At 42.6% G+C, this 26,695-nt stretch overlaps 1 protein-coding gene across 7 annotated transcripts in view; it reads left to right on the forward strand.

Moving 5' to 3' along the window:
• The first annotated feature begins 8,630 nt into the window (after positions 1 to 8,630).
• Positions 8,631 to 26,695, forward strand: part of lrp8 (low density lipoprotein receptor-related protein 8, apolipoprotein e receptor) — a 140,650-nt gene continuing 122,585 nt past the window's right edge. For all 7 annotated transcript variants that reach the window (XM_020098498.2, XM_069521606.1, XM_069521607.1 and 4 more), the window contains exons 1-2: positions 8,631 to 8,871; positions 9,568 to 9,690. In XM_020098498.2, coding sequence (XP_019954057.2) covers positions 8,805 to 8,871; positions 9,568 to 9,690 — 190 coding nt within the window. In that variant the 5' untranslated portion in view covers positions 8,631 to 8,804. The remainder of the gene's footprint in view (positions 8,872 to 9,567; positions 9,691 to 26,695) is intronic.

The following is a 26,695-nucleotide window of genomic DNA, read 5'->3' on the forward strand; positions in this document are numbered from 1 at the left end:
ATGATTTAGAATGGCCCTTGGCGTGACGGCAGCTGGGCAGGAGAAGAAGAACCTTCACACTCTCTGCCCTGAACACTCCCTGCTGCCATGTGGAGTGTGAGATCAATGCACTGGTGGAGTCTTTGCCTATATTGTGGGACGAGGCTATTTTCTTGCTTTTACTTTTTGTCCCGACTGTTCAGGTCAAGGTCTGCCCTACATGTCGGACCACACCCTCGGTGTTAACGAATCCCAAAGCCTGTTCGAGAGCAAAATATAATTAGTAGCTACTCAATGCAGCTCCATGTTTTATGGGTTCATGTGTAGCCCTCTGACTGCAGGCTTTATGGTGACGTTTCAAAGGGAGAGGAGGAGTGTGTGTGCTGGGGTTTTTGTACGGGATCACAGTGTGTGGTCTCTACTCTCTGATTAGATCTAAAGATCTCAGTGTGCCGAGGCGAACATTGCAGGATATTGTAAGTAGTAACAGTATCACCATCAGTACCATCACAAAGTGCAACTGCTGAATGTCATGTTTAAAACAAGGACTAATTTTTATTTTAACAAATAACTTCATTACCACCAGTCAAGCTCGTGCCTTTCTACATTTAAGTAAACGTCTATGACATAAAGTTGCAGCAAAAAAAATATATTTTTTTAAATTGTTGGACAAGACCAACACATGTGATGTCACAGATCGGTGGGTTTTTAATTGACTAATTGACTTTGAGAGTTAGCTGAACCACTCGTTGCCTGAAAATGTCACCTAATCATCCTGTTGTACCGCTAAGATTAAGAGTTTTAAAGTCCCATGAAACATGACATGAGGACGATCAAATCAATATTTGGTAAGCCTGCTCATTCCTTCTCCTCTTCTCCTCTCCTCTTCTCTCAGGTTCACTGCTTCCAGTCTGCCCCCTGCTGTGACCTTTCACCTCTGCCTGCCTAATGATCCAACCTCTCCCGCTACATCCTTCCAAACCATCTCTTCATCCCCTCTCTCTTGTCTCCCAGGGGATCATGGCAGTGAGGACTCTGAGGGATGAGGGCAGATTGGGTCCGGCCTGTCAGGACGCTTTGTCTCCTTTCACCTTCACCTCTGTCTACTCTGCTCTCCCTCTTTCTTTCCCCTCTCCTCCTATACTCCCTCTTTCTCTTGGTTACTCGTCTCCTTTCTGCCTCCCTCTCTCTGCCCTCACCAGAGCATCCAATTTGAATTAGCAATCCTGCTCACTTCTTACCCTAATGTGTAGGTTGGGACCCGATGGAGCAGGTTATGTAGGAGGAATACTGATGGCAGCGGAGGGAGAGAACTAAAAAACTAGTCACACAGAAGCATCCGACAGACGGACAATGGGAGAAAAGAGGATCAGTCCGTATTTAATTCAAGCAGCCAAGTGCTTGAGTGTGAAATTGGCTCAGATGCTCCAAAGATAGAGGAGAATGAGGGATATTGTCTGTTATTTCGTCAACGATTTTCACATTCATGAGGCTTATGCAGTGCATCTTATAAATAAACTTCATTAATGTGAAGTTGGTGTGTGCTCCACTCATTTCCTTTGGTGTGCTGTTGAAAGGCACAAATGAAACGCCAAAGAATTCACATGCTTCTCCCTCGACGAGTAACCTGCGTGATTGCTCCTGATTCAATTGTCTGCGTCAAAGTCACAGCTCGGCCTGGGGGGGGGGGGGGGGGGTAAACAGCCCTAATAGCTGTTAACAAAGCCCTGCAGATATGAAACCATGCCTACAGCCAGCGGGAGATTATCCATACTGCAAATACATGGGCGACTGAGATGCCCTTTGTACCACACAACAGAGGGCATTTCATGGGCAGAGCGTTGATCCCCTTACTGGTGTGCGGCTGAGGCAATGTAATCCCAAATTATTTAACCAGATTACTAGAGCATGAGAAAAAATTGTCTGCCTTTGAATAATGTATTTGGGGGTTTATGTGGTAAGATATGAGTTCCAGTGTCAGTGTGATTATGTCCCTCTGAAGCCACACACTGTTCCGCAATCAGCTGTTTGGTCCGTCAGCGTTATCAGGTGAAGGGCAGGAAAACATATACAGATAGAACGTCTTCATCTCTGGCTGCAGGGGCTCTTGCCACGAGTTCAGAGTCTTTTAAACAGCATGTTAACCCGTCTAAAGTCCAAACCTATCCACCATACCTGAGCTGTAACACATGACTAAAGCAGAAAAAGGACAGCTTGGAATATCATAACCTGGCAGATATCAAAATCTTGCAGAAAAGAATGTTCTGGCATTTGTTTTTAAACCAGACTGATCGCACTGCCAGGGAAATAAAGGCTTTTTGGCAGCGAGCTTCATTCAACCCTGCTCGTGCACTGTATGAACCATTACAGGCTGTTTGGCAAGAAATGGCACAGCTGGGTCCGATCCAGATGAATTTGTTTGCCAAGTGGATGCTGCTACATCCTGAAGAATACCCTAAAATATTGTGTTTCATCTTTATCAGAAGAAAAGAAACTGAACACAATATAATATTCCAGACCTATTCTTCCTAATTCTGTGGCAGCCATTTTTAAATTGCGTTCATTATATTGAGCTTTGTTGAGTCTTTCTTTCAGCGGCCGACTCTTCAGCGTCTGATTAAAACACTTCATCTGACAGCCCCAGCTGTGGCCCGGTTGCTCTCAGCGACTGGACGTCCTCATCCTGGCGGACGACCCACAATCCCTCAGTGCCCTCGCATCCAAATCCAGCGTAAAGGCTGAGATTGGATCACATGTTCGGAGATGACAGCGATGCGATTCAAATCGATTCAAAGGGCAAACAGCCATGGAATCATGTGACGTTTGGTTTTCAGCACATGCACAGTCACACAGCTTATTCTCCATGAAGGGGTTAATCCTTCTGTGGATTTGTCATTTCATGTGGTCAAATGTTCAAAAAAGGCTGTTTTCAATGAATGAATGAAGATTCACTTTAATTTTCGAACTGAGTAACATTTGTCTAATTTTATAAAACAGTTATATTCTAAGTCGGGAGAATCTGGATTGATCTTATCACTAAGTTTCTTTGGCACCGGCACAAATGTAGCTTGCAGCAGAGCAATCGTCTTACAATTAGCTGACTCTGACTCACACAGACAGACAGGTGACGCATTTTATTATGCAACTGTGGCCACGAATATGTGTTGTTCTTCTGTTTTGGGTTTGGGGCAAAAGACGGGTACACCCTGGACAGTCTCTGATCACCAAACCTGCATGTCTTTGGAGGCTGCGTAGAACCAGCAAACTCTGCACAGAAATATCCTTAAGAGGGTTTCGAACTGGGAACCCGCCCCAATACCAATATATCCAAAAACTGGCATTGATTTTTTGTCATTATCAAACCCTGTAGACACATTAATGTAACTGAGACTTTATATTTTACAATTTAACCATCAACTTCATCATGAATAACTATGAATAAACACGTATACGACCCAATTTATAAAAATTGCAAAAAGAATACAAACATATTTTCTGTTTAAAATGTAAAGAATAATGTACATCTTGTCTGCATTGTTTATTTTGTAAAATAAAAGCAAACACTGATGACACCGATATGTCTGTGAAAAGGCTGTTATCACTCAGACTCTATTTATTAATACTGCACTAATGATTGATGATGCATTAATCACTGTCTTAATAATATTCAATGAACGTTGTCCCAGAATTTTTATGTAATTTTATAACTCTAAAATTACCTAAAAACTAATTAAAAGATATAGCTTTTAATCTCTTCATGAAATTCATACCAATCCAAAACTCATAACTCAGTCATAATACTTAACTTTAAGTTTCAAGACAAACTTTAAAATCCAAATGGTTCAGTAATCAGAAATGATCATCTGTAATGGAGGAGACTTGACAGCGAGCCTCAGAACCCGGCTGTTCCTCTGCTGCTGTGTTATCTGATGATGCAATGATGTTTGAATCTCATCCGTCGTCTCTCTCTCCTTGCAGCAGGCACCTGGCCAGCTATCGACCAGACCTCACTCATGGTTTTTGGGTCACAAGCTGTGACAGTAAAGCGGATGACTCTCTTGTCCTGTATCCAGCACAAACACACATTTATATACACACACACACACACGCACACACACACACGCACACACACATGGTGGTGTTCGGCAGGAAAAGACAGAAGATTTGCTGACCACCAGCTCTGCTGCCGTCTTCCGACAGCCCTATCTGTCTCAGGCCAGAGAGAAAGAGTGGTAGAGAGAGAGAGAGAGACACACAGAAAAGGAGATAGTGAGGGAAATGAAAGAGGAAAAGGCAGACTATAGAGATTAAAGGATGGGGAAGAGGAAACAAACCAATACGGGCCGGAAGCAGGCGGAGAGAGCCGGAGACAAAGAGGGAGATAAAGAGACAAAAGATGAACGTAATCATCTTAAAGGACTGAAGGTCTCAGTCAGAGTCTCTCACTGTCCTGCAGCAAAATGTGAGTTATCTCCAGCTGAGTGTGCTCGGATGAGAGATGGACACAATTTCAGCTCCGACCTCAAGGGGTAACAATCGGGAAGAGTTGAATGTGAGTGTAGAAACATGATGACTGTACAGTACTGCAATGTGACTGCTCGACCACAGTCGCACAATGGGAGCCTGCAGACGTATCCTTTGTTTGCACTGACTGACTTTGTGTGCTCTTCTTTTTTCTCACTGATTATTAATTCATAATAAATTCACACAGCAAAAGACGGTTTTCATACTGGAAGGGAGCTGTTGGCCAAATGTCGGAAAATTTGTGTCAGAATGTTTTCCAGAGTTCGGCTTTCAGGTCCAGAGAACGCAGCGGGATATTCTCCAAGTCAGACGCGTTCACAACAACAGAAAAATGTCCAGCGTGTTCAGGCGAGGGGTGGCGCCCACAGCAGGCAAGACATGGTATGAATTCTGCTGCAGAAATCACATTTTCTTAAACAGCACATCAACACCAGCGTCGGCTCTTAAAGCCAAAAGCTCTTGAGTCTTGATGTCTTTCCAAGTTGGCATCTTCGTGTGCGTCTTCTACAAAATTTCTACAGGAAATTTCAGGTTCAGTCTGTGTCTGAAAAGAGCTTCAATGTTTTTTAGCATCGCAAGTTCCCATTTCAACGCTTTCTTCTACCGATATCCTCAATATTGCTGGATTTAGAAAAGCAATTAGACAATACCAGACTCTTGTATTGTGGGCATGATGATTTCTGCTGATGCTGCAACTGAAAGAAGCACAACAACCATTTAGAGTTCTGCTCATAAAAGTCAGCATTTTAATCTGTTTTGGACGTGCTGCTGAATGTGTAACTATGTTGACCATATGGTCTATAACTGTGTCTGCTATTGGTGCCAGGGAAGCAGCATAGGGTGAGTTTGACTGCTCACGCCGGCTGTGTCTAAAACCAACAGTGATCGGAGCTGGGATGAGCCAAGAGACACTCAAAGGGCCTATTCATATTCCATGTAGTCACTTGATCCATTGTTGGTATGAAAACATGACTTCCTGTAGCTTGAATCCTCAGATTGTATTTGTGTCTGTAAAACATTGATTTGGAATTTACTGTTAACAGTTACTCATCACATGCACTGATGCTTTTTGCACAATAACATGTACTTAAAACTGTCTAGAAGGAAATAAACACAACTTCTCATGTTAAGGAACTCCATTCTAATAATATGCAGCATGCTGTATTTTTTAAGTCGAGCAGCTTCAATATCTAAACGTCTGACTCTGATTTAAAGTGATGCATAAAAATGAAAGCCTCTTACTATAAACTATTATTTCCAAAACTTTAGATTTAAAAAAGCAGATTCAATTCTAATTATTTATAATCAGGAAGCCATATATTTGATGGCTCTAGATTTTTTTTATCCGCTGACATATATTTGGAAATTTTGTCCCAGAATTTTTCCAGCACGTTGCTGCTGGCAGCTGTCGAGCAACTCTGAGCAGAAAACCTGCTCTCGCTCTTCTGCTCTAATTCATGCACATCCCCGAACTCATTCCTACTGCAGGGCTGCTCTGTAGTAGGTATACCCACATGGTGCAAACCCCCGGACTTGATGGATTAAAGATGACACAACTTACATGTAAAGTAGCCACGTATTCATGAAACATATTGTGCACAACTCAAAGCTATTCAAAGAGATGTAACACCATATGTGCATATATTATTTTTCTTGTTCATGTCATAGACCATATAGAAGTGGAAGCATTGTATATAAACTGTAATATGTCACTGCATTCACAAAGTAATTTTTGCATACAAATTTGATGAACAAGTAAAGAGCATGCTTCCCCTCAGTGGTGACATTTTCCCTTGAGGCAAAACGATGCAACAACAAACACAGGTTAAACAGTGAAAGTGAAAGTGATGCAAAGACCTATTTTGACCATTTTCTGCGGCGGTGCCAGCTTTTTAATGTTTCATTCACATCATTTTTATTGAATAATGTATAAGGGGGCAAAATTTGTGGGGTTTTTTCTTCTGTATTTATACAGTAGGTTTATTTATTATTCATGTGTTGATTCAAGTGTTAAAGTCATTTCATGCACACGGGCTGTGCTGAACTGCACCAAGTCAAAACTGAACTCAGCACAGAACAGACCTGTCTGTTCCCTGTCATTACACACACTTTCCCTTCAATTCAAATTCTAGTCTGCATTCTCTGTACGTTGGCTTTCTGAGCTATCGCTGCAGATATGCCCCCAACAGCTCCATTAAATGATGGTCATTGGCTCCCTCCAAGATTATTGTTCAAGCCAACTGAGACCCCACATCGCAGGGAACATTACAACACATGTGGTACTCGTAGGGCTCATTTTTTCATCCAAAGAAATGCTGTTATAGTCACTCAACTGTTTAATAAGCCTCCTTTAGACAGCGAGAACTGAAAATAACCCTTATGCCCTAAAAAGTAATAAAGACAAAGCTTCATCTGAAGGGAAATGAGAAGTAAAAGTGGATAAAACATTATTTTGCCAATGGTGCCCCTGTTTCTCTCATAGTTTTGTTTCCCATAGCAACAGTTACATGAGCTGGATACTGGAGCCTGAGAACAGCAAAGCTCGTATTATTGTTTACACATGGGATTGGATTAGGGATGGGAATTTCAATGTTGCAGATATTAAAATAAAAATTAATGTCGCATATGAAATGACTTTAAAAAACTCTAAAAACAAAAAGCCAACAAAAAAATAATCTAATCCAGGTGGAGCTACAAGACAACAAAGGAAAATGAAAAGTGAAACTCATACAGTGTGGTTGCACAAGGAAGATAAAAAAACAAAAACTAAATTTCAGAATAATATGTTGAATAATACCCAAAGGTTCAATTTCAACATCTGGGCTAAGCTGTGTGTAATTTTATTATCTGACTGTTTCATCAAAAACGCTGGAAGGCAGTCTGAAAAGACTAGTTTGACATTTTGTAAATCCCATTTATTCTTTCTTTGCAGAGTTTGACAAGAGAACTGGCACGATTCTCGTTTCTGTTTGTTTAATGTGGAGCTAAACCCCCGAGACAGGTGGCTTAGCTTAGCACGAAAACCCGGGTCAGGGCGAAGCGGCTAACATCTGTCCAAAGACAGACCTGGTGTGTCAAAATACGTCATAATATAATATAGCTTATAATGACAAGTTGTGTTTTTGGTGGGTTCATGTGGTCAAATTTCTTGTATGGATTTTCTTGTCTTCACCTGAAGTTTGGTGCCACAGAACCAGGTACGACTTAAGGAGACGCATAAAACTACTTGTATTTTTACATTTTGGTTTTTGATGAAATGAGACTGCTGTAAATATCAACATAGCCTAGCTTACTGAATCATTAGCATCAACGGCTTCTGACAGTGACATTAATGATAGCGTCCCTGTTGCCATCACTAAGCAACAGTATTTTTACAATTCAACGCCTCAACTGTACAAACAGATAGACTACGCGACAGCTCCGATACGTGTGGCCAACACAGCTTGATCATCCCCTGGTGGCGGGCTGCAGCATGGGTCATAAGCAGCTGCCTCCTCCATGTAAGCACACGGGACATGGACCAGTTTGTCCAAAAATTGGAGCCTTTGGAAATGCGTGGGACATCAGTTTTGATGTCTCCCTGTGACCATTACCACAGAGAGAAAATGTTGAGCCCATTCCTTTAGAAAGAATAAGTGTAAGATTTAGGTGAAAAGGATTTATTGACAGAAATTAAACTCCAAGTGATTGGAGTATTAGTTCATTGTTGTTTTCTTACCCTAGAATGGGCCCTTTAAATGGAAATACTTTATATTTACATTTGGAGCGGGTCCTCTCTACGGAGGCAGCCATGTTTTTTTTTTTGACAGAACTGTAGAAACTAAACCTTTTGAGTTTTTATGGCAAACAAAGGTTTCCACAGGTTCTCCTGCATGTTTGGAGGAGGAGGGGTGAGGTGAGGGGAGGTCAGCTGCAACATGCAACTTCAACTTCAGACGCTTGATTCCACACACTGAGCCTTTAACTGCTCTCATCGATGATGTGGCAGTTTATATTTAAAACAAAGCACGCGTGGAGGTGTGTCACCATGACTCAGCTGTTCGAGCCAACATGCGGATCACCCGCTCTGATTTACTCTCTCTCACCTACTACATGAACCGCAGGCTCCTCCCGCCCTCCAGCGTCACGGATTCAAACAGAGGCAAGAAGGAGGAGAGTCGGTGTTTCTCAGTCAGAGCTGAGGCACCGACAGGAGCGCGCGCGGAGGAGGAGACACACACACACACACACGCATTTAGAAGCTGCTGGATCCTTCACTGGGCTTTTTATCCACTTTGCATGAACATCCCGAGGATCTAAAGATGTGGACTGAAGTCGGGAAGCTTGTGCTTTTCCATTTGCTGCTCACGGAGCTCCACTGCGCTAAAGGTAAGACAACCGGAGCGGGGGTTCGCTTGTGTTTCGCCGCGGAAGCGTCTCCCCGGTGCGGTCCGACGACTCGTGTAGGTGCCTGGTCGCACCGGGGGGGAGCCGCTTATGTCCGGGTTGGTGGAGGATGTCACCGCGGAGAGAAGGCGACAACATGCGGAAGAAACCAATGCTTACCTAAAACCAACACGTGTCAGAAGCCAGTAGACTGATGCGTAAAAAGGGCTTGTTTGTGGTGATGTGGACGCAAAGTGGAGGCTGCTACATCATCATCATCATTAGCTGCAGTTTAAACAACCATTAAACTGATCTTTATGTGCCAACAGGACCCGGACAGCCATGCTGACAGCCACCAAGTGTCCACTGATCATAATCATCAGGATAAAATACAAGAGTTGAAGTCATTTTTTAACACATTTGGATTTGAGAAAAAAACACCTGGAGGGACCATTGTAAGAGCAGCAGTAGTGTTTAAACACCCAATTCTAAGAAGAGCTGTTTGCAAACATCAGTGTCCTGGTCAGATTGAGATCTTTATCCATAGAAACCTGGAGATTGATGCAATATTTAACCTCTAAACCTGCAGAATTAAAGAACCCTCCAGTGTACACAGTTCGTGGTCAGGTCATGTTTTGCATTATAGTTCTTATAGCACCTCTCGCCAATGCTGATTAGTTGTTCTGTTCTGTTCTGCAGGAACTCCGGAGTTGGAGTGTGAAACCGGCCAGTTTCAGTGCAAGAACGGACGGTGCATCCCAACCCTGTGGAGATGTGACGATGACGACGATTGTTCGGACAACAGCGACGAGGAGAACTGTCGTAAGTGACCTCTACTCTCTGACACTGGCAGATAAACGAAGCAGTGCCGTTGCTTGCTTCCCTGTGGACCTCTGGAACTCACATCATGCACGAAACGAACAGGAGTCTTAGATGAGGACAAGGAATCCCAAACATGCATTTGTTGCCAGAGATTTTTGCGTTCTGCTGTTGGATAGGAGCTGGTTCATAACTGGATTTATCCTGTGTGGTAACTTTTGAATGAGTTATGTTAGACTGAGAATAAGCTCCTTATCGTTTTGCTCGGGGGCCCACCTGGAAATCTCATTTTCAGTTGTTAGTCTGCAGTTGTCAGCGTGAACTGCTGATCCTGGACCACTGGTCAGGTCACATGGCGTCAGGAATTTTACTAATTTCTTACTAATTTCCCTTCAGCAGCAAACCTGACGCAAGTAGAGCTGCTGCCGTTGCAATGCTATTATCTATCATTGTAACCATTACATCCTTTCACTTACATTGCAGAGAGACAGCTCTGTTTGCTATACTGTGTCGTAATGCTCTGGATATACAACATTTATGAATTATGTCATATCTGCTATAGGATAATGAAACTGCAGTGTGACGTGTTATGGGATCTCACTCCTGTTAAATTCAGCGTGCGTTAATGCAAATACTCTTGACTGTTCGATATGACTGTGTGCAAGTTGTGTGCTTTTCTCACTGTCGAGGGCGTCCCTGCTTCAGTGGGCACCTGGAGTTTAAAACACAGAATGACATCCACAATAGCAGGCCATCATTATTGTATTATGCCCCTTAAGGATGAGTGACAAAAAACCAGTCATGTGCGATTCTGGTTGAACTGCCCCCGACTCCGTTCCATTCAGGAAACTGCACCCAGCCGAGTAATTGTCGCTTATAAATTTGTCATGGTACTAATTGCTTGAATGGATACATTAGTGGCCAATTGATTCATCGCTCCTCATCGCGGAAACCCATGATTCTCTCATCTCACACGCTCGCCGCGGTGCTGGCCGCTCATATCTCGGGAGTTGCCTGCACGGATGTCGTGACATTTACAAGCGCGTCTCATTGACCGGAGAAACTGATTGGTGTTATTGAACATTTAGCGGCCAGTGCTTGATGGAAGTGGAATTAGATTTTAATGAGCTCCCCTTCACTCTTGCAGGTATGGTTTGCTCTGTTGTTTGGTAAAGGCGTTGCTCAAAGAGAATATGAGAATGGTACTTGAGCAGGTGATAGACTCTTCTTGTGAAATGTGCTCTCCACTCTTTGAGCTACACATCCTGCAAGCTTCAGATGTGCTTTTGCTTTCCTCCCAATCTCTTCCCTTCTCACTCTCTACCTTTATGTACTTTCTCCCTCTTGATGTGCTTTAGGCTACATTCAAACCAATATTTTGTTCTAAAATGCACTTTTGCTAAGTTTTTTTACGCCCGGAAACCAAAAAGTTTTAAGTTTTAAAACTCCAGTCTGGATGTGCAGAATGTTAGACACTTGGAAGCATTGACGCAGACACTGATTCTTATCAGTTTCAACATTTACTTCCCTGATCCACCATGCTCCTATCACTTGACCCTTTTCTGGAAGAAAACAAACTGCAAACTGCATCAGCCTCGACTACCGGTGTGTAATTCAAAACTTCTCAGTGTGGACATAACCCTTCTCTTCCCTTGCTCATGTACATCTTTCTGTCTCACTTCCTCTGCATTGTCACAGCCACTAAGGGGCTTCCCCCCCTCCATTTTTAAATCTCCCCGTGGGTACCTTGGCAGTGCGAATGCCAAAGAGGCAATGCCCACTTGTCTTACGCCCACAAAGAGCATCAGCTGACAGGTTGGTTGGAGATAAATCCAACAGCGTGACTCTGGTTGCCGGAGCGATGCTCAGTGACGGGCGTCGTGCCAGCCCTTCGAGCAGATGCCAGCACTACCTCTGTGCCCCCGCCCCAAAAACCCAATATCATCAGCAAAGCTCAGAGGAGAGAGGGAGGAGGAGAAGGAGGAGGAGGAGGAGAGTAGAATGGACAGATTTGACTGAGGGCAACAGGGGAGCGGAGAGCAGAGATCATTAAAATAGGAGCAAAATAATTTGGAAGAATTGGAACAGCAGGGGGGCAAAGGGAGAGGGAAGAGCAGCTCTCGCATAATTATGAGGGTAAATGGTGAGGTTAGTCTGCAAATACAACTTTCACTGAGATTCTCTGACCTTCTCTTGGGCGGAATTTCTGACTTTCAAAAGAAAACTGCGTCACGAAAAAACTAAATAAATGAGAAACTGTCAAATAATTTGGGTTTATTTACTTTGACAATGATACTAATACAGTTCAACTAGCATACAGGAGCTAATGTATCTTTTGTTTGTGTTGGATCACTTGTGATGTTTGTACTAATTAGATTTAAAATGTGACCAGTTATAAACCGTGGACTTCTAATTAGTGCTGGTTGTTTTAACTTTTCTTAGTTCAATCAGGTTTCTTTATTGAGCTTGTTGCTGGTTTTGTCCAACTCAACTCCTTACAATTGTCCCATTGTGCTTAATTTAATACCCTCAACACCTACCTTAAATTCTTGAGGAGTTTTTGGGGGATTTCAAGTATGCACCGGAAAAGTAGAGCTGAAAACGACTGCATCATTGAGTCTTGTTGGCATTTTGACCCAAGTCATCCCTCTGCAGCGTGTGTGTGTGGGGTCAACAATGTGCACGTTTATACATCTGGAATGATTCGATTAGACGATACACATCCCGGCCAAGTATAACTGCTTGCATATTTGTGTGTCTGTGTGCGACTGTGAGCTTCAGTATCTGTAGCGTCACTCAGTCATCCCCTCACCCACCTCTCACACATGCAGATGTCTCACAGCAGAGATTACCTCTATAATATTCCTCCTGTAGCAGCTCTATTAAAATAAGTCTTGCTGGATTGGGTTGTTATTTGTGCCTTGTCTCATTTCTTTCATCCTCTCTTCTTCCTCATCCTGCTCCTCTCCTCCCCTCTCCTCTTCTTCATTTTCATCGTGCCTCTTGGTAGATTCCGGTCTTGTTGCCCTGGGAGACGGTAAAGTGGTGGTGGTGGGGTTTTTGTGCATGTGTGCGCGCCGTCTTTGTAGCGAACACAACAGTCATGCACATGTGTATGTGTACAAATGGAAACTCTCCACCTCTGCACAACTCTGTATGACCTATATTTCAGTTGTGGAATATACAGAAAAAGGCCTTATCATTTTTACAGCGGATTTAAGTGGATTTAAACATGCCTAATCCAAAGTGCCACTGTAAAATCATCTCATATCTGGATCTCATGTTGGCTTTCAGTGGTTCTCCCTCCCTCACATCACTCCACAGTGGTCCCACCCAAACGGCCTTGGTCAAACTGCAGCATGAAAACACTTATCTATCAGAATTTCTTCGGGGTTTAATCGATTTTTTTTGGTCGATATGTCCTCATCCGACCAAATTCTCCTTGGTCTGTCAATTGCTGGTGCTACTTCCATTAAGAAAACCACTCTACATCAATAGCCTTCCAGGATTAATCCATTATCTGGGGGGGGGGGACTACCAGTGAAAATAAGGGGTGATGGTTGATTTTAAAGCACAACTTTGACCTCGTCCAGTCTAATGGAGGCAGCTGGGTCTAACTTATTTAGTCCATTTCAAACTACTTGATAGATTGTCTCACACAAAACAAATGAAAGTTTAATTTTTGTCATTCCTATCACAGCTCAACAACCAACATTGGCCTACATTGTCTGTTTTAGCAGTTACTGGCCGATTTAGTGAATCTAGAAATAACAGATTTTATTTATCACGACCAATCAGTTGTTTGAACGACATCGGTTGATAAGCGGAGCAGAAGCTACTCAATTAACGAGTTCATCAATGCAATAGTTTTTCAAGTTAAGTCATTCATCTTGTAAAACCTTTTCTAAAAAGAGAGGATTTTCTTCATTCATTTCTTTGGTGTAATTTTTGGATGGAATATCTTTACTTCATTGACTGGATAAAACAAGTGATATAAAGATATCATCTTGGATTCTGTGAAATTATGACCATATCTTGTACCCTGGGTCTCGCCCCAATGTCGGCTGGGATTGGCTGAAACGTGTTTAGTCAAAGGATTGGAACTAAATCCTAAACCTTTTATGAACCGAGAAAACCATGTGTTTCACAACAGTAACAGACCAGGGGATAGAAAGAGAATATATAAGGGTGGGAAGAGAGTTGTGCTTGTGTGCGTGTGTGTGCGTGTGTGTGTGTCTGTGTCACAGCAGGACAATGAGTCTGAGCAGGTCTGAGAAGGAGAGCGTCTCCTCTGCGGTCTGAGACCAGCTTCCCATAGGGGAGACATCACAACACATTTCACGCCACTGCTGTGTCTGTGTGTTGTGTGTGTGTGTGTGTGCACACACAACACACTCACACATGACACTGTAATAAGAGACTGCAGAGAAGCGCTTCAGGCATAAAAGGCATTGTAGCTCGCAAACACATTCTGGTCACCTGCTGACATCCCATCCCCTCCCTCTCCCACACACACACACACACACACACACACACACACACACACACACACACACACACACACACACACACACACACACACACACACACACACACACACACACACACAGTGTAGCACACTTGAGGTCACACATTTAATGGGAGTATGAGGTCAAGGGGACCACCAGCTTTCTCAATTACACACCAACACACACAAATGAGGATGTAGGAGCCGTTTCTGTGGCGCCGTTCACACATATTAAAACAACAGAGATGCATTGCTTCTGAAAGGACAACATGCACACATGCAAAGATCTGAAGTGAGGGTCAGTGCAGCATTCATCATATTAGTACTCGGTGCACAGAGAGAACCACTGCTGTGCTCTGTGGCTGTTAAAGCACCGTGGGTTCTTATTTGTATGTGCATTTGCTTTGTCTGGTTGGCTTTTTGTGTGATGTAGTAATATCCAGCCTCTAATGGAGTCCATGAAGAACGCTTGAAAACACCATACCTATGTCCCTAATGGTCATATTATTGGGTGGCCAATGCTAACACTTAAAGGGATAGTTCACCCTAAAATTAAAATGAACTCATTATCTTCTCAACACTATGCCAATGGAGGGGTGGGTGAAGAGTTTGAGTCCAAAGAACACTAAAGGAGTTTCAGGGGTAAACAGCGTTGCAGCCAAATCCAATAATAAATGGTGACCATTTCTTTAGACGTGAATCACAACAGAAAATAACAGAAAATAACCTCCATACAGCTTCTGTGGTGTCATTCAAGTGTCCGTAAGCCCCGACATTCAAATTCCAAACGGTGTAATTTACACCCACACCTCCATCGGCATAGTGGTGAGTAGATAATGAGGGGATTTTCATTTTTAAGGGGAATGAGAACCATGAGGCTGTACACTGACACAAGTTTTATGAAAGTCTCTGGCTGCTCATCAGGAACATCTCCTGCTGTTTAAGTCTCAATACAGGCCTATAAATGAAAACAAACAAAGGACTCCTCTCTGGCCCTGTGTTAGCCTTCTGATACATTAAGGGGTAAGACTGCCAGCTGGCCACATCTCCCTCAAATACGATGCACTCTTGAAGATTGAATATTAAACCCAACCAAGCAGACACGCTGTCACATGCAGCATTGCTATCCTGACAGCCGACAAGCCCAAAATGTACCAGGGCACCACCTTTGCCAGCCACTGTATCATGCTCTACAAGCTAACAATACCTGCTGGTGCTGAATAGGTGTTTGAGTGCAGCGGTGCAAAACAGCAGGAGGGTAAATTTAGCCGAGGTCAGTGCTGGCCTGAGGCATTTGCTCTCGCTCCCTCTCTCTCTCTCTTCCACCTTTTCCCTCTGGTGTAAATTTAGTGGTCTGTCCTGCTCATTTTTGATCACCACTACTAAATGAAGGGCAGGGGGAGGAAGCAGTTTGGCTCGACCACATCACCACGGTTTGGTTTAAAAAGGAAAACTGTTGCTTTGGTTAAGACCGATGTCTACAATACTCTGGTGTTTGACCATTACACTAGTTTTCCTCATCCTGTGGATGTACAATCATTTTCATGAAGTATTTTGCAATACTCACCAAGTCTCATCTATCCTGTGCTCAGTTGCTTTCTTTTTTTTTGGGTGGTACTTAATATGTTGTGTACTTGTTCATGGTTTGTCTACTTATATGTTTACACCAGGGATTAGGGAGAAATAGCATTTTAATCCTGTCCCCTCTTGTACATATGGCAGAATTGACAGTTAAGCTGACTTTGAAAACCTCCAGGCATGCGTTGTACTCTGAATGTGGAGAAAGTGAACTGATGTGTGGAAATCATTCGCTTCCCTGATTGGGTCTAGGACAACTAGTGGAGAATGCAAAGTGTTCCTCACTGTAACAGTTGCACCTTGTTGTCGATCCAAAAGACAAACCCGTCTTGCAACCAACTGCAGAGTTGATAATCTGCTTTCTACACACTCCCTGTGTACAGATACACATAGAGATTGTTTGAGTTTCAAATGAAGTGAAGGATGTAGCGCGAGTGTGTGTTTGTGTGTGAGAAAAGAACAGTGTGTGCTCTCCATCTACACAAGTATAATCCAATTAGTGAGTGTCTCAGTGGGTGAGACCTCACTCTGAGAAATGTGTGGCCAGTGAAAGTGAAGAGAAGAAGAACTAGTGGGAAACTATTTCTGTTAATGTTCATCTCCTCCAATTGTGTCTTTAAAATAAACACATATTCATGAGAACTTTAATCGTCCAAAGACAAAGAGGTCTATGCAGGTTACTCACATCCACCCCAACCTGTTTGGAGAGTCGATCTACACCGCCCAACTCACAAACAAATACGTGCATATAAATTATCGTCTGGGTACAGAGGGATGTTTGATTCATGAAGGAGTACAGATACAGATTCCTGAGGACCTGCACCCTCTGTTGTGTTCCAGTGTGTGTTTGAGATAAACGTGGTATGAGAAAGATTGATCAGTGATAAATGTGGCCTGTTGCATTCATGTATTGTTTCTAAAAGTTATTTATAATAGTCTGAATGCTGCTTTGTCACTTTCTGACCAGCACCCTCCCAAACCATGTGTTATGGGTTTAGGCATGCATCACTAACTGACTATGAAAACTGATAGAGAAGAGGAGGGTGGTCGAGATGGAGACTGATGCAGGGATATAATGAGTCTAGTGAGATGAATCGGTCATAGTAACAAACAGAGAATGAATCCCCACACTGTTCACTTCCCCTCACATCTATTCAGAATCTTTTCACTCAGATGTTTCGTTATTATTTTGTTAACTCTAGGATTCACAGTGTGGCTGTTTTGGGTCACTGCTCTGATTAGAGTCAATTCCAGTCAGAAAACCCTCTGACAAAACCACCGGGTGTTACCTTCCAGACCAAGTTAGCGACGAACGGGTGAACACAGCAGAAAAAGCCAAATATTTCTAAAAATAAAAAAAGGAGAGTTAATATTGAACTCACATTCACCAAGTTGATAGAAACAGAGCCAATGCTGCCCTGTGGCTGGTGGATGTGCACAGTAAGTAAGAGCTACATATATTTGATATGGTCATATAATACCATTGTTTAGTTTACAGCTGCCGGACCACAGATTTTGTTGTGTGTAATATTTCTTTATATAAAGTCTGTGATAGTTCTGAACACTCGTGAAGCCTGATTAATTTGTTCTGCATAAACTGTAAACGCAAACACAAACGCTTTCATGAAGTGGCTGCAGTGACACCTGTGATATTGTGTGTGGGAGAATAACATTGAAACTACTGAAGACGCTCGTCCTCACAACAGCAGGAGTGCAGCTGACAGATGGCCAGGGCCTGCAGCTCAGTCCTGGTGCCACAGACAGTCAGCGTGTTTTTTCTCTTCACCTGTGGGGATATGTAGTTGACCATGAACACAACATAACTGCTACTAACTTCATGAATGATGCAGAAAAGAAAACAAGTATAATTAGTGACCAAGAAGTAATGTTGGGGCGGATCCAGATCAAGGATTCCACCATTTTCCCAGGGTTGTTCCTGATTCTAGTTTCCCTTTTGCTTCCCTTTTGTTTTGCATTGACAGCTAGCAAAGCATGTTAGCACGGCACAGGCTATATGTTGTCATTATGATGATCGCGCCTCCGTCAAGCGTGAAAGCAACGTGCACGTGTGAGTGCTCAGTAACGTTGGACCTTGTGTGATGCTGCTCGTCTGAAACCTGAAACCCCCCCCCCCCCCCAACGTCTGTCCTCTCTATGTCAGAATTAGCGTTTTCAGGTGTCGTCTCGTCTGCTCTGGGGCAAAGTCACTTATTGTTCAAAGTCAAACCCCGATAACACCACAAATCCTTTTTCCGCTGCCCTGTGTGTGTGTGTGTGTGTGTGTGTGTGTGTGTGTCGCCAGGTACGTCTCACTCTCGTGTGTCCCCTTTGTGCTTGTGTTGTTGTGTTGTGCTGTTGTTGTTATCCACCCCCCCCCGACCTGGCCGTGTCTGACAGGGTATCATGGCATTAATCCCCGGCTCAGATTAACCGAACGTCTTCATGTGCCTCCGTTTTTTATTATTTACATTTGCTGTAATCCTGTTTTTCACCTTGCGCTCCGTCGCCTGGTATATGCAGTCGGGGAGCGGTGTACGAAATGACAACTATGGATGCTGATGAATAAAACATGGCTGCTAATACCAGTGTGCCGGGCTAACGCTGAGATAGGGCCCTGGAGTGCTGCGTGTCAAAAGTTTTCATGAGAAGTTCTACATGAAAGTTACAAAGTGGAGGAGAGAGGCTTTGGTCTGATGATATCACCTCAAATTATTTTAGTCGAGTTACTATCTCTGTCTTTCTCTGTTTTACTTCCTTAAACTATTTCTTTTCTTTCACAGAAGAGCAAAGACGAATGAAAGGCTGTTAACTCGGAGCAGTCCTCTCCTCCACTCTTTTTACGTTGTCTGTCGTTTCTTTTCTCTGTCCGTGACCAAACTGTTGGACTGTTCAGTTTGATTCATTACATCTCAGTGTTTCTTGTCAAATAAAATAGGACATTTTCCACATTCGGTAGTGTCGAGCCAGGAAATCAATTTGGTGTGAATTTGTGCCCGTTGCAGAGAGTTTGTGTGTTTTTTGTGTGTTTGTTCTCAGATGGGTGAAGGTAGATATTTTGACCTGCTGAGAGGAAGCAGATGGAAAGATTCTTCTGAAGGCGTCAAAAGACAAAAGCGGTCTCAGGATAATATGTGTTCACTCAGAGCTAACCATGATATCTCTGTATTGTAAGCCAGCAGAGAACAGTCACCGCTTCAGATGCTAAAAATAAAACCTAATAATAACGACTGAGCTGTTGGAGGTTATATAAATCTAATGTTCTGAGGCTGAATTTCATTTAATGATTCAAATTATTATATGATGATGGTGATGATGATGGTGGTGATGATTGTATCCAGTCAGGGGCTGAAGAGTGAGTATTTTAACTTCACTTCATTAAGTGACATGTTAAACTAAAGTAAAGGATGTTCATCATAACCGTTAACTGACAATAAGAATTTTGACTGACTGATACTATCGGTTAAACTTTATTATTTTTATTATTATTATTGCCGCTGCTACAGTTACTTGTAATAACGTGACTCTGCGGAGGGCTTTTATTTTGAAATTACACCTGATCAAAGTAAAAGACAAACAGAAAGAGTTATATAGATTTTTATTTTTATTTTTTTACAACTAATTGACAGGCGTGCAGTGACAGTTCATGACACTCTACAGCCAAGGTTTAGTGTTCTCTGAGAAGATAATGAAACAAACCTCCAGAGCAGCTTGAAGATCGACGTCTTTACATGACGACTGGTTTCATCCTACACCTTCTCACGTATGTCTCTCTCTCTCTCTCTCTCTCTCCCCCTTTCTGTCTCTCTTCGTCTCTTTGTCCTTTTCCTTCCATCTGGCTTTTAAATGAAGCTGTTTATGGAGATTACACACACACACACTCGACTATCTCCTTCACACACACTAAGTCTGGGGCTGAATCTTTTTACCTTGAGGGGATTGTGCTTGTCAATCGTCAGGGATGTTGTGGCGAGGTCTTGGCTGGGGGAGAGGAGGAGGAGGAGGAGGAGTGTGTGTGTGTGTGAGTGAGGGGGGGGGCGGTATTATTTGATGATACAGCTCGTGCTCAGTAATACCAGCTATCAACAAACGTGGTGTGACACAATGCTAATGTTACACTTCCCCTGCAGCTTGCTTTTTTATTATCGCAGCACACTGACACTCACCAGGTTTTACTGGTGAGAGCCCCACTATCCACTGCTGATTGAGAAAAATAAAACATCTCTTGTTCTGATTATCCTGATAAAAAGTCGTTCCCCCTGCAGTGTTGATGTGTGGATCATTGGAGGTGTGTTAGAAGTAAAAAAAAAAATACAAAGGTGGTGCGTGCTGTGGTTGCTTGAGCACCATGATGAGTCTCTGAGGATGCATTAATGTGCTGACTGCACTTCAGGTGTTTGGGATTTGTGATGCTTTCAACTTTAAAGAAGCTACGTTGAGAGGAGAAACCAAATGTAGAAAGAAAAAGGAGATTCTGTGATTCTACGTACAAGTGAGATTTTGTTTTGACCAAATCTCGTCATCCTCTCGTTCCATCGTCTCTGTTTTTCGAGGCCCCCTCTGTCTTTCTTCTTTCCTGGCGTGTTGGTTGCAGTGTGTTTCACCAATGACGACTCCGTCCCCCTGTGCCCTTCCCTCTCCACCCCCTCACCCTATTATGCATCATTGGAGGCTGCGCTTGAATGTTTTGGAAGCAGGGTGACAAGTTCTCAATGGTGCCTCAGAGGCCCCTGTTTCACACACACACACACACACACACACACACACACACACACACACACACACACACACACACACACACACACACATGAATAGCGTTGTGACCTTGCATTAAACATCTGCATTATCATGTGGGGGTCAGTGATTTTCATACACACTTCTTTCCCTGTCTTTTCACACAGTTGTTGATGGCGATTGTTATTTAATTTGATTATTAATTCTGACACTGACACCAGCTCAGACAATGTCTCCAATACTGCAGAAAATACCAGGTCGGACATCTGCGAGAACGTAAATCTACGTACTGATCCAATACCTATCTTTTAAAGTATATATATTTGGATAATACTGGAATTTCACACCTCCTCCTCTCTCTCTTTCTCTGTTTACACATGCATGTATGCGTGCACCACAGCATCAGCTTTTCAGGTTGCAGAATGAATTCTGTGACCTTTTCCTTGACGTCCTCATAACAGAATAACCGGCTTTGTACTGAAGTGATTTACCTTTTGTTTCTTGATGTTGTTTGATGTCGGCTGCGCGGCCGTGGCTGCTGATGCAGAGCTTCCGCTAGAAATATTGATTCATACCTTGAAGTGTGCTTTTCTCCTCTTTTTGATGTATGAACTTTCTTTTTATGTGCATGGATCACATTTAAATGGTTTTCATTGTTGGCTGATGACTGATTGTGCTCCATTTCACCAGTTAGTCTCTTTGGTGTTCTGCCTCATTCTGTCACTGTGTTCTCTGTATTAACCTTAGTTCCTCCCATACTGCAGCTTTATAGACCCTCTGAGCTTGAGATGGGAGACTCTCTCTTATTCTTCAAGTGACCAGGTGTTTGTAGGTTAGAACCATGAATGTATCTTTACTCACCACATGCTTCTGTTGGCCATAGTGACCAGGAAAGCTTTTAAAAAACAACAAAGACAACTAGAATAGTTAGATGACTCTGTTTAGCCAGAGTTGATGCTATGGTGAAGGGGGTGAATCCTTGGCTGCTGTGGCCCATCTGCAAATGTTTATGCCTTGTTGCTCACAAATTTCCATTTGCTGTGCCTGCTGCACTCAGGTGCAACCACCACTAAATCCCACAGCTATGTTTAAAAAGATTTAACATTTAAAATCCCACAAGTAGACATTAAAAAAAAGCTAAAATCCAAGTACCTTTCATGGTTACAAACCAGGGAGACAAGAGCCTGATGAGTGTTGATGTGACCTCTGAGGTGACCTCGCTGATTTGAGACTTTCATTCCAATAAAATAAAAAAACAGATGCACAGATTCCCACATATAAAAGAAGAAACTAGACATTTTGAGGCTGAAAAATCAAAGTGTTGTTTTTTATTTCTGTTGCAATTAACAGTAAGTATTTTTATATTTAATCTTCAAATGCATATTTAACCTCTGAGGTTTGAAAGGCTCAGTATTGTAAACAAAACATTACACTTGTGATCATAAAATGTAAAAAAATGCCTTTTCACCAACCTCAAGCTCACGATATGTTTTAATGCCCAAACTGGCACACTAAATTAAGGTTTATTAAATTATGACACATCTGTAACACACACACACAAACATTCATATGAGTCATTCTGCATGGAGGAGGCCCAGTGACCCAGTTGTGGCTGAAAGCAGCAGTTAGTTAAGCTCAACTGACCCATGGTGTTTTTACTCTGATGTCTCCTTTGGCTTTATTCCACCTTTTTAAGCCCCGGCTCGGCTGCTCCGGTCCACTCTGTGTGATGATGATGCTTCCATAAATGTGGATGAATAGAAACTTAAAAATGTAGCTGCAGATCAGAAATACATTTAGTGCTTTATAAATCAACAGGATTTTGAAATCAATACATTGACTTACAGGAGCGTAAACATCCCTCACTCTGGATCTACGCTTCAGTTCATGATTTTTAAGGACTGGACTATAAACGTGGTTTTTCGTCGGCGTGGACCACCTTCTGCTCCCCAAACAGCAGAAGTAAAAAGCTTTTTTGAGGGCAAGAGACAATATACTTTCTCTTTTGGCAAAAAAATATTGATCCCCCTCAAATGTGAAAGAAAGAAGTGTGAGAAGGTGAATCGCAATCAAAGCAGCCAACCAGAGTTTCCTCAGATGCCCTCTGGTCATATTTTTCCCACACATCACATTTTTCTTTTTGAATTGAGCGGTGACGTTTGTGACCGGTTCAGTCAGAACTTCTTCATTCGTTAATATATGTCGCCACTTCATTTGTCTCTATCAAGTGTCTTCCCTGTCCTTTGACATAACTCTGCAGGAGTTTAAATCTCAATGTACCTGCTGAATAATTGTCATTTCATTGCCTTTTTCCTTATGGTTCCACCTGTGCTTGGCCGAGGGGGGGGGCGACCGTCTCAGGTTGCCTCAAGTAATAAAGAGCACTCATAGTTTCCCTAATTAATTCTGTTCTCTTCTAATATCCTCTGAAAGTCATTCAACCTTTTAAAAGGCCCAGACCTCATTTACCTATATTCAAATGTATTAGATGCCAGAAAATTAGACTTCAACTCTGCAGGATTGTTAAGACGTGTTGAGAGGCTGATTTTCTCTGTGTGTTTTCCCAAGCTTCAGCGAGCCTCAAAATGTATTTTCATGTGAGTGTACTTGAGACACATTGATCCATTTCTAATCAAGAGACTCTTGCACCTGTTAGAAAATCCAGACACAGGTTTTTTTCTCCGTGGTCCAAACTTGAAATGTGGGTTTGAGTCAAAAACAAAGTTGCATGAGGTTGATTTAACAAAGGCTGAAACTGAGGACACAAAGGGAAACAAGGGAAAACAAGCTGGTGGGTGAAATGAACTCTGCCTCTTTGAATACATGCTAAAAAAAAAACCTCTATGGAAAGAGGAGACTAGCTTTAATGATGGACACGCAGATTAAAAGCTTCTTCTTACATAGACTCAGTCAAGATGGACGACCCATCTACACCTACCCACTTTGCTGTTTCGTGTTGATTACATCGTAGTCTGCTTAGTTGTGATCAGTACACGGACTCGACCAATCCCAGGTCAGTCTCAGCTGCAGGAGGTCACACCCTCTTTTTATAGCATCTGTTAAAACCAACCTTGCTGTAAAAATGGACACGCAAAAATGACAGAAACCATCTTTGCTCCATTTCCTATCTGCTAACATGGAGACGACAGAGTTTAAGACCCAGACCCTTCATATATGTTGGGCAAAAACATACAATGTTGTCGCATGACACATGGAGACAGTAAGACCCATGAACCTTGGTACAAGTTTGACTAAACTCTTATTGAATTTGTCAGTTTAGCATAATCATGAGAATTATGCGTCAAACCATTTTCTCATCTTCATAGTTTGACATGTTAAAAATCCGAGGATCTGTCATCACTTGGCAGAGCTATAATTTGCAATTGGCAGTATTCTATAATGTTGATTGGACGAGGCTGTTGTTAACCATTGGCAGTCGTACAAAAAGCTGACGTCGGGTCACTTGGCAAAATCTCGACCTGCTGCTGAACTAACAGCCACTTCTGTTAGTCGTCTGTTTCAAGATCTTTTCTGTCGCAGACCCTGTGTGTTGCTACGTCTGCGAGCTCTGTCGGCTGCTACCTCACAAACCTATGTAACGATAGATCCCATGGTTTACGTGCATGTGCGTGTGTTTACGCGTGTGTGCGTGTAAGTCGGTGCTGTTGACCTTAATTCATCACATTAGCACAGAGTCTCCAGAGTGTCCATGGAGATGTGTTCAAAGTTAGTAGCCACTGGCTAATTGATTTCAATGAAGAGCACATTTATACTTCGCTTATTAAATTACACGAACATGCAGTTGGGAGTGTTTTTTTTTTTTTTTTTAATGAAATCAATGCTTTCCCTTCCTGCATCCCCAGACATTCCCGGTCGTAGAAGGTCTGTGTGTATAAAGTGTACTTGTGTGTGTGTGTGAGAAAGTGAAGGGGCTGCAGGGACCTTGGTCTGATAAATCTTTAATCACGTGCATGCTCTCATGTTTCATTTAATTGCCCCCTAAGTCCATAAAAGTATGAAGGCATTGTGGTTTAAAAACATCGTACTGTGTGTGTCTGGGTATGTGTAAATGTGTGTTTATAAATGTGTGTGTTTTTTTTTTCCTGACAACAGCGATGTCATTACATTTGTTTTACAGTACATGTAGGTCACATGCGTTCTCAGTATCTTCTTAACCATGCTCTATATATTTCTACGCCTGACTGTATTATGGTCCGTCTTTCTTTTGTGATGTAGGTTTGAATCATATATTTATTATACATGTGCAGTATATGCCGAGGACGTTTTCTTATGCTTTCATACACAAGATCTACTTTCCTGCTGTTGTGTGCATGTGTGTTTTGCATTTTAATGTTTATTCCTGTAGTGTATTTCTGTTTTCATGACCTTTTTTTTTAATCTTCTGTCCCTTTGTTTATGTCCCTCTGTATATGTGTGTGTTTCAAATCATTTTTGCGAATACATACACGTACACACATTATATCTTATGCATAATTTTTAATCTTTTACAATAGAAGTCAAAAATAATTCTTAGTGTTTGGACATATGTTGGAGGGAGGCTGCTGTGTTGGTTTTTCCTTCACCATAAATTTGTTCTCTCTCCCTCTGTTTCTTTCCTTTCCCCTTCATTTAAAATTCTTCCCTGTCTTTTCCCCCTGGTACGAGCTTTTTAATCAACGGCAAGAACTGCATAGCAGGCAAACCTGCTCATGTGTTGAAGCGTCATGATTGAGTTGTTTCTTTTGGGGTAAAGAGAGAGAGAGCTGGAGACACAGATGTTTAAGTTTGTTTGTAGAGAGATGGAAATGTGTACCTGTGAGTGTGCGCTGTACGTGCAGCTTCCCTCGTTCCTAAAAATCAATCCAGCATTCCTACAGAGATAGAAATAGATCCATTGATTGGTGGAACAGATTTATGGGGCTGTTTGCTGCTCTCAGTAATAAACTGTGGGTTTGTCAGCTTTTCTCTGACCATCACTTCATTTCCACGCCCAGACTCTGTCTTCTGTCCGACTAAGTTCTGAAAAGGTAAAGAGCAATGCATGTGGGTTTTGAATCCCATTAATACACGTAATGTCCGATCTTGTTTTCTAATACTGCACAACAGAATGCAGCAGGATATCACTGACTCAAATTAGGACGTTGAATTTATTCGGAAAAAGTTAAAATGCTGTTAAGATATGTGCATAAAGCCAAGACCTCCGTCTGTGAGCAGTTTCATTCTGAGTCCTCCATCCTTTATATCAGTGTGTGTGTGTGTGTGTGTGTGTGTGTGTGACTGCGACTGCTTCCTACTGTTAGTGTCACCATGATGGAGAGACTATAACTTGGTGTCTCGGTTAATGAGTGTGTGTGTGTGTGTGTGTGTGTGTGTGTGTGTGTGTGTGTGTGTGTGTGTGTGTGTGTGTGTGTACGTGTGTGTGTGTGTGTGTGTACGTGTGTACGTGTGTACATATGCAGGTGTGTACATATGCAGGTGTGTACATATGCAGGTGTGTACATATGCAGGTGTGTACATATGCAGTGCAAGGTGTCCCAGTGATGAAGAGTTTCCTGCCTTCTGTGTGGGTATTTGTGTGTCTGTGTGTGTTTGTGTGTGTGTGTGTGTTGTGCACATAATGGCGTACGTTCCCAGAGATGGTCATTAGCTGTGAGGGACTGTAAAGCCACTGACCCCACAGTCTGAAATGGAAGAGCCTGACCAATTCCTGTTCACCCCGCTGACCCCAGACTTCTGCACTAATGGACTAATGCAGCCGTTGATGAGTGAGCGAGAGACACATAGGGCAAGATACAGGGGGGAACACACACACACACACACACACACACACACACACACACACACACACACACCCCTGATCCAGGAGGGATCCGGGAAGCTTTACTTGGCTTTGGACAATAAGATATAGTTTCTGTGAGAAAACAAATATCCTTGTGTTCATAGTTACACACAGACTCATGCCAACAAACAGCTGAATCTGTGCTGAAATATTTATATTGACAAACTGTCTCCATTTTCCCCCAGACTGTGCAGAGCAGTCGGTAATCAACTTCCTCTCTGAGCAAAGGTTTTATTTTTGAGAGTGTGACAGCGCAGCTTTTCTTTGTATACCGTGACAGCTAAATTAACTCAAGTCCCGGAGCTTGGAACAAACAGACCATAGCAGGTGCAGGTGCAGGTAGCAGGGAGGGT

This window comes from Paralichthys olivaceus, chromosome 3 (genome assembly GCF_024713975.1).
Source record: "Paralichthys olivaceus isolate ysfri-2021 chromosome 3, ASM2471397v2, whole genome shotgun sequence".
Classification (NCBI taxonomy): Eukaryota; Metazoa; Chordata; class Actinopteri; order Pleuronectiformes; family Paralichthyidae; genus Paralichthys; species Paralichthys olivaceus.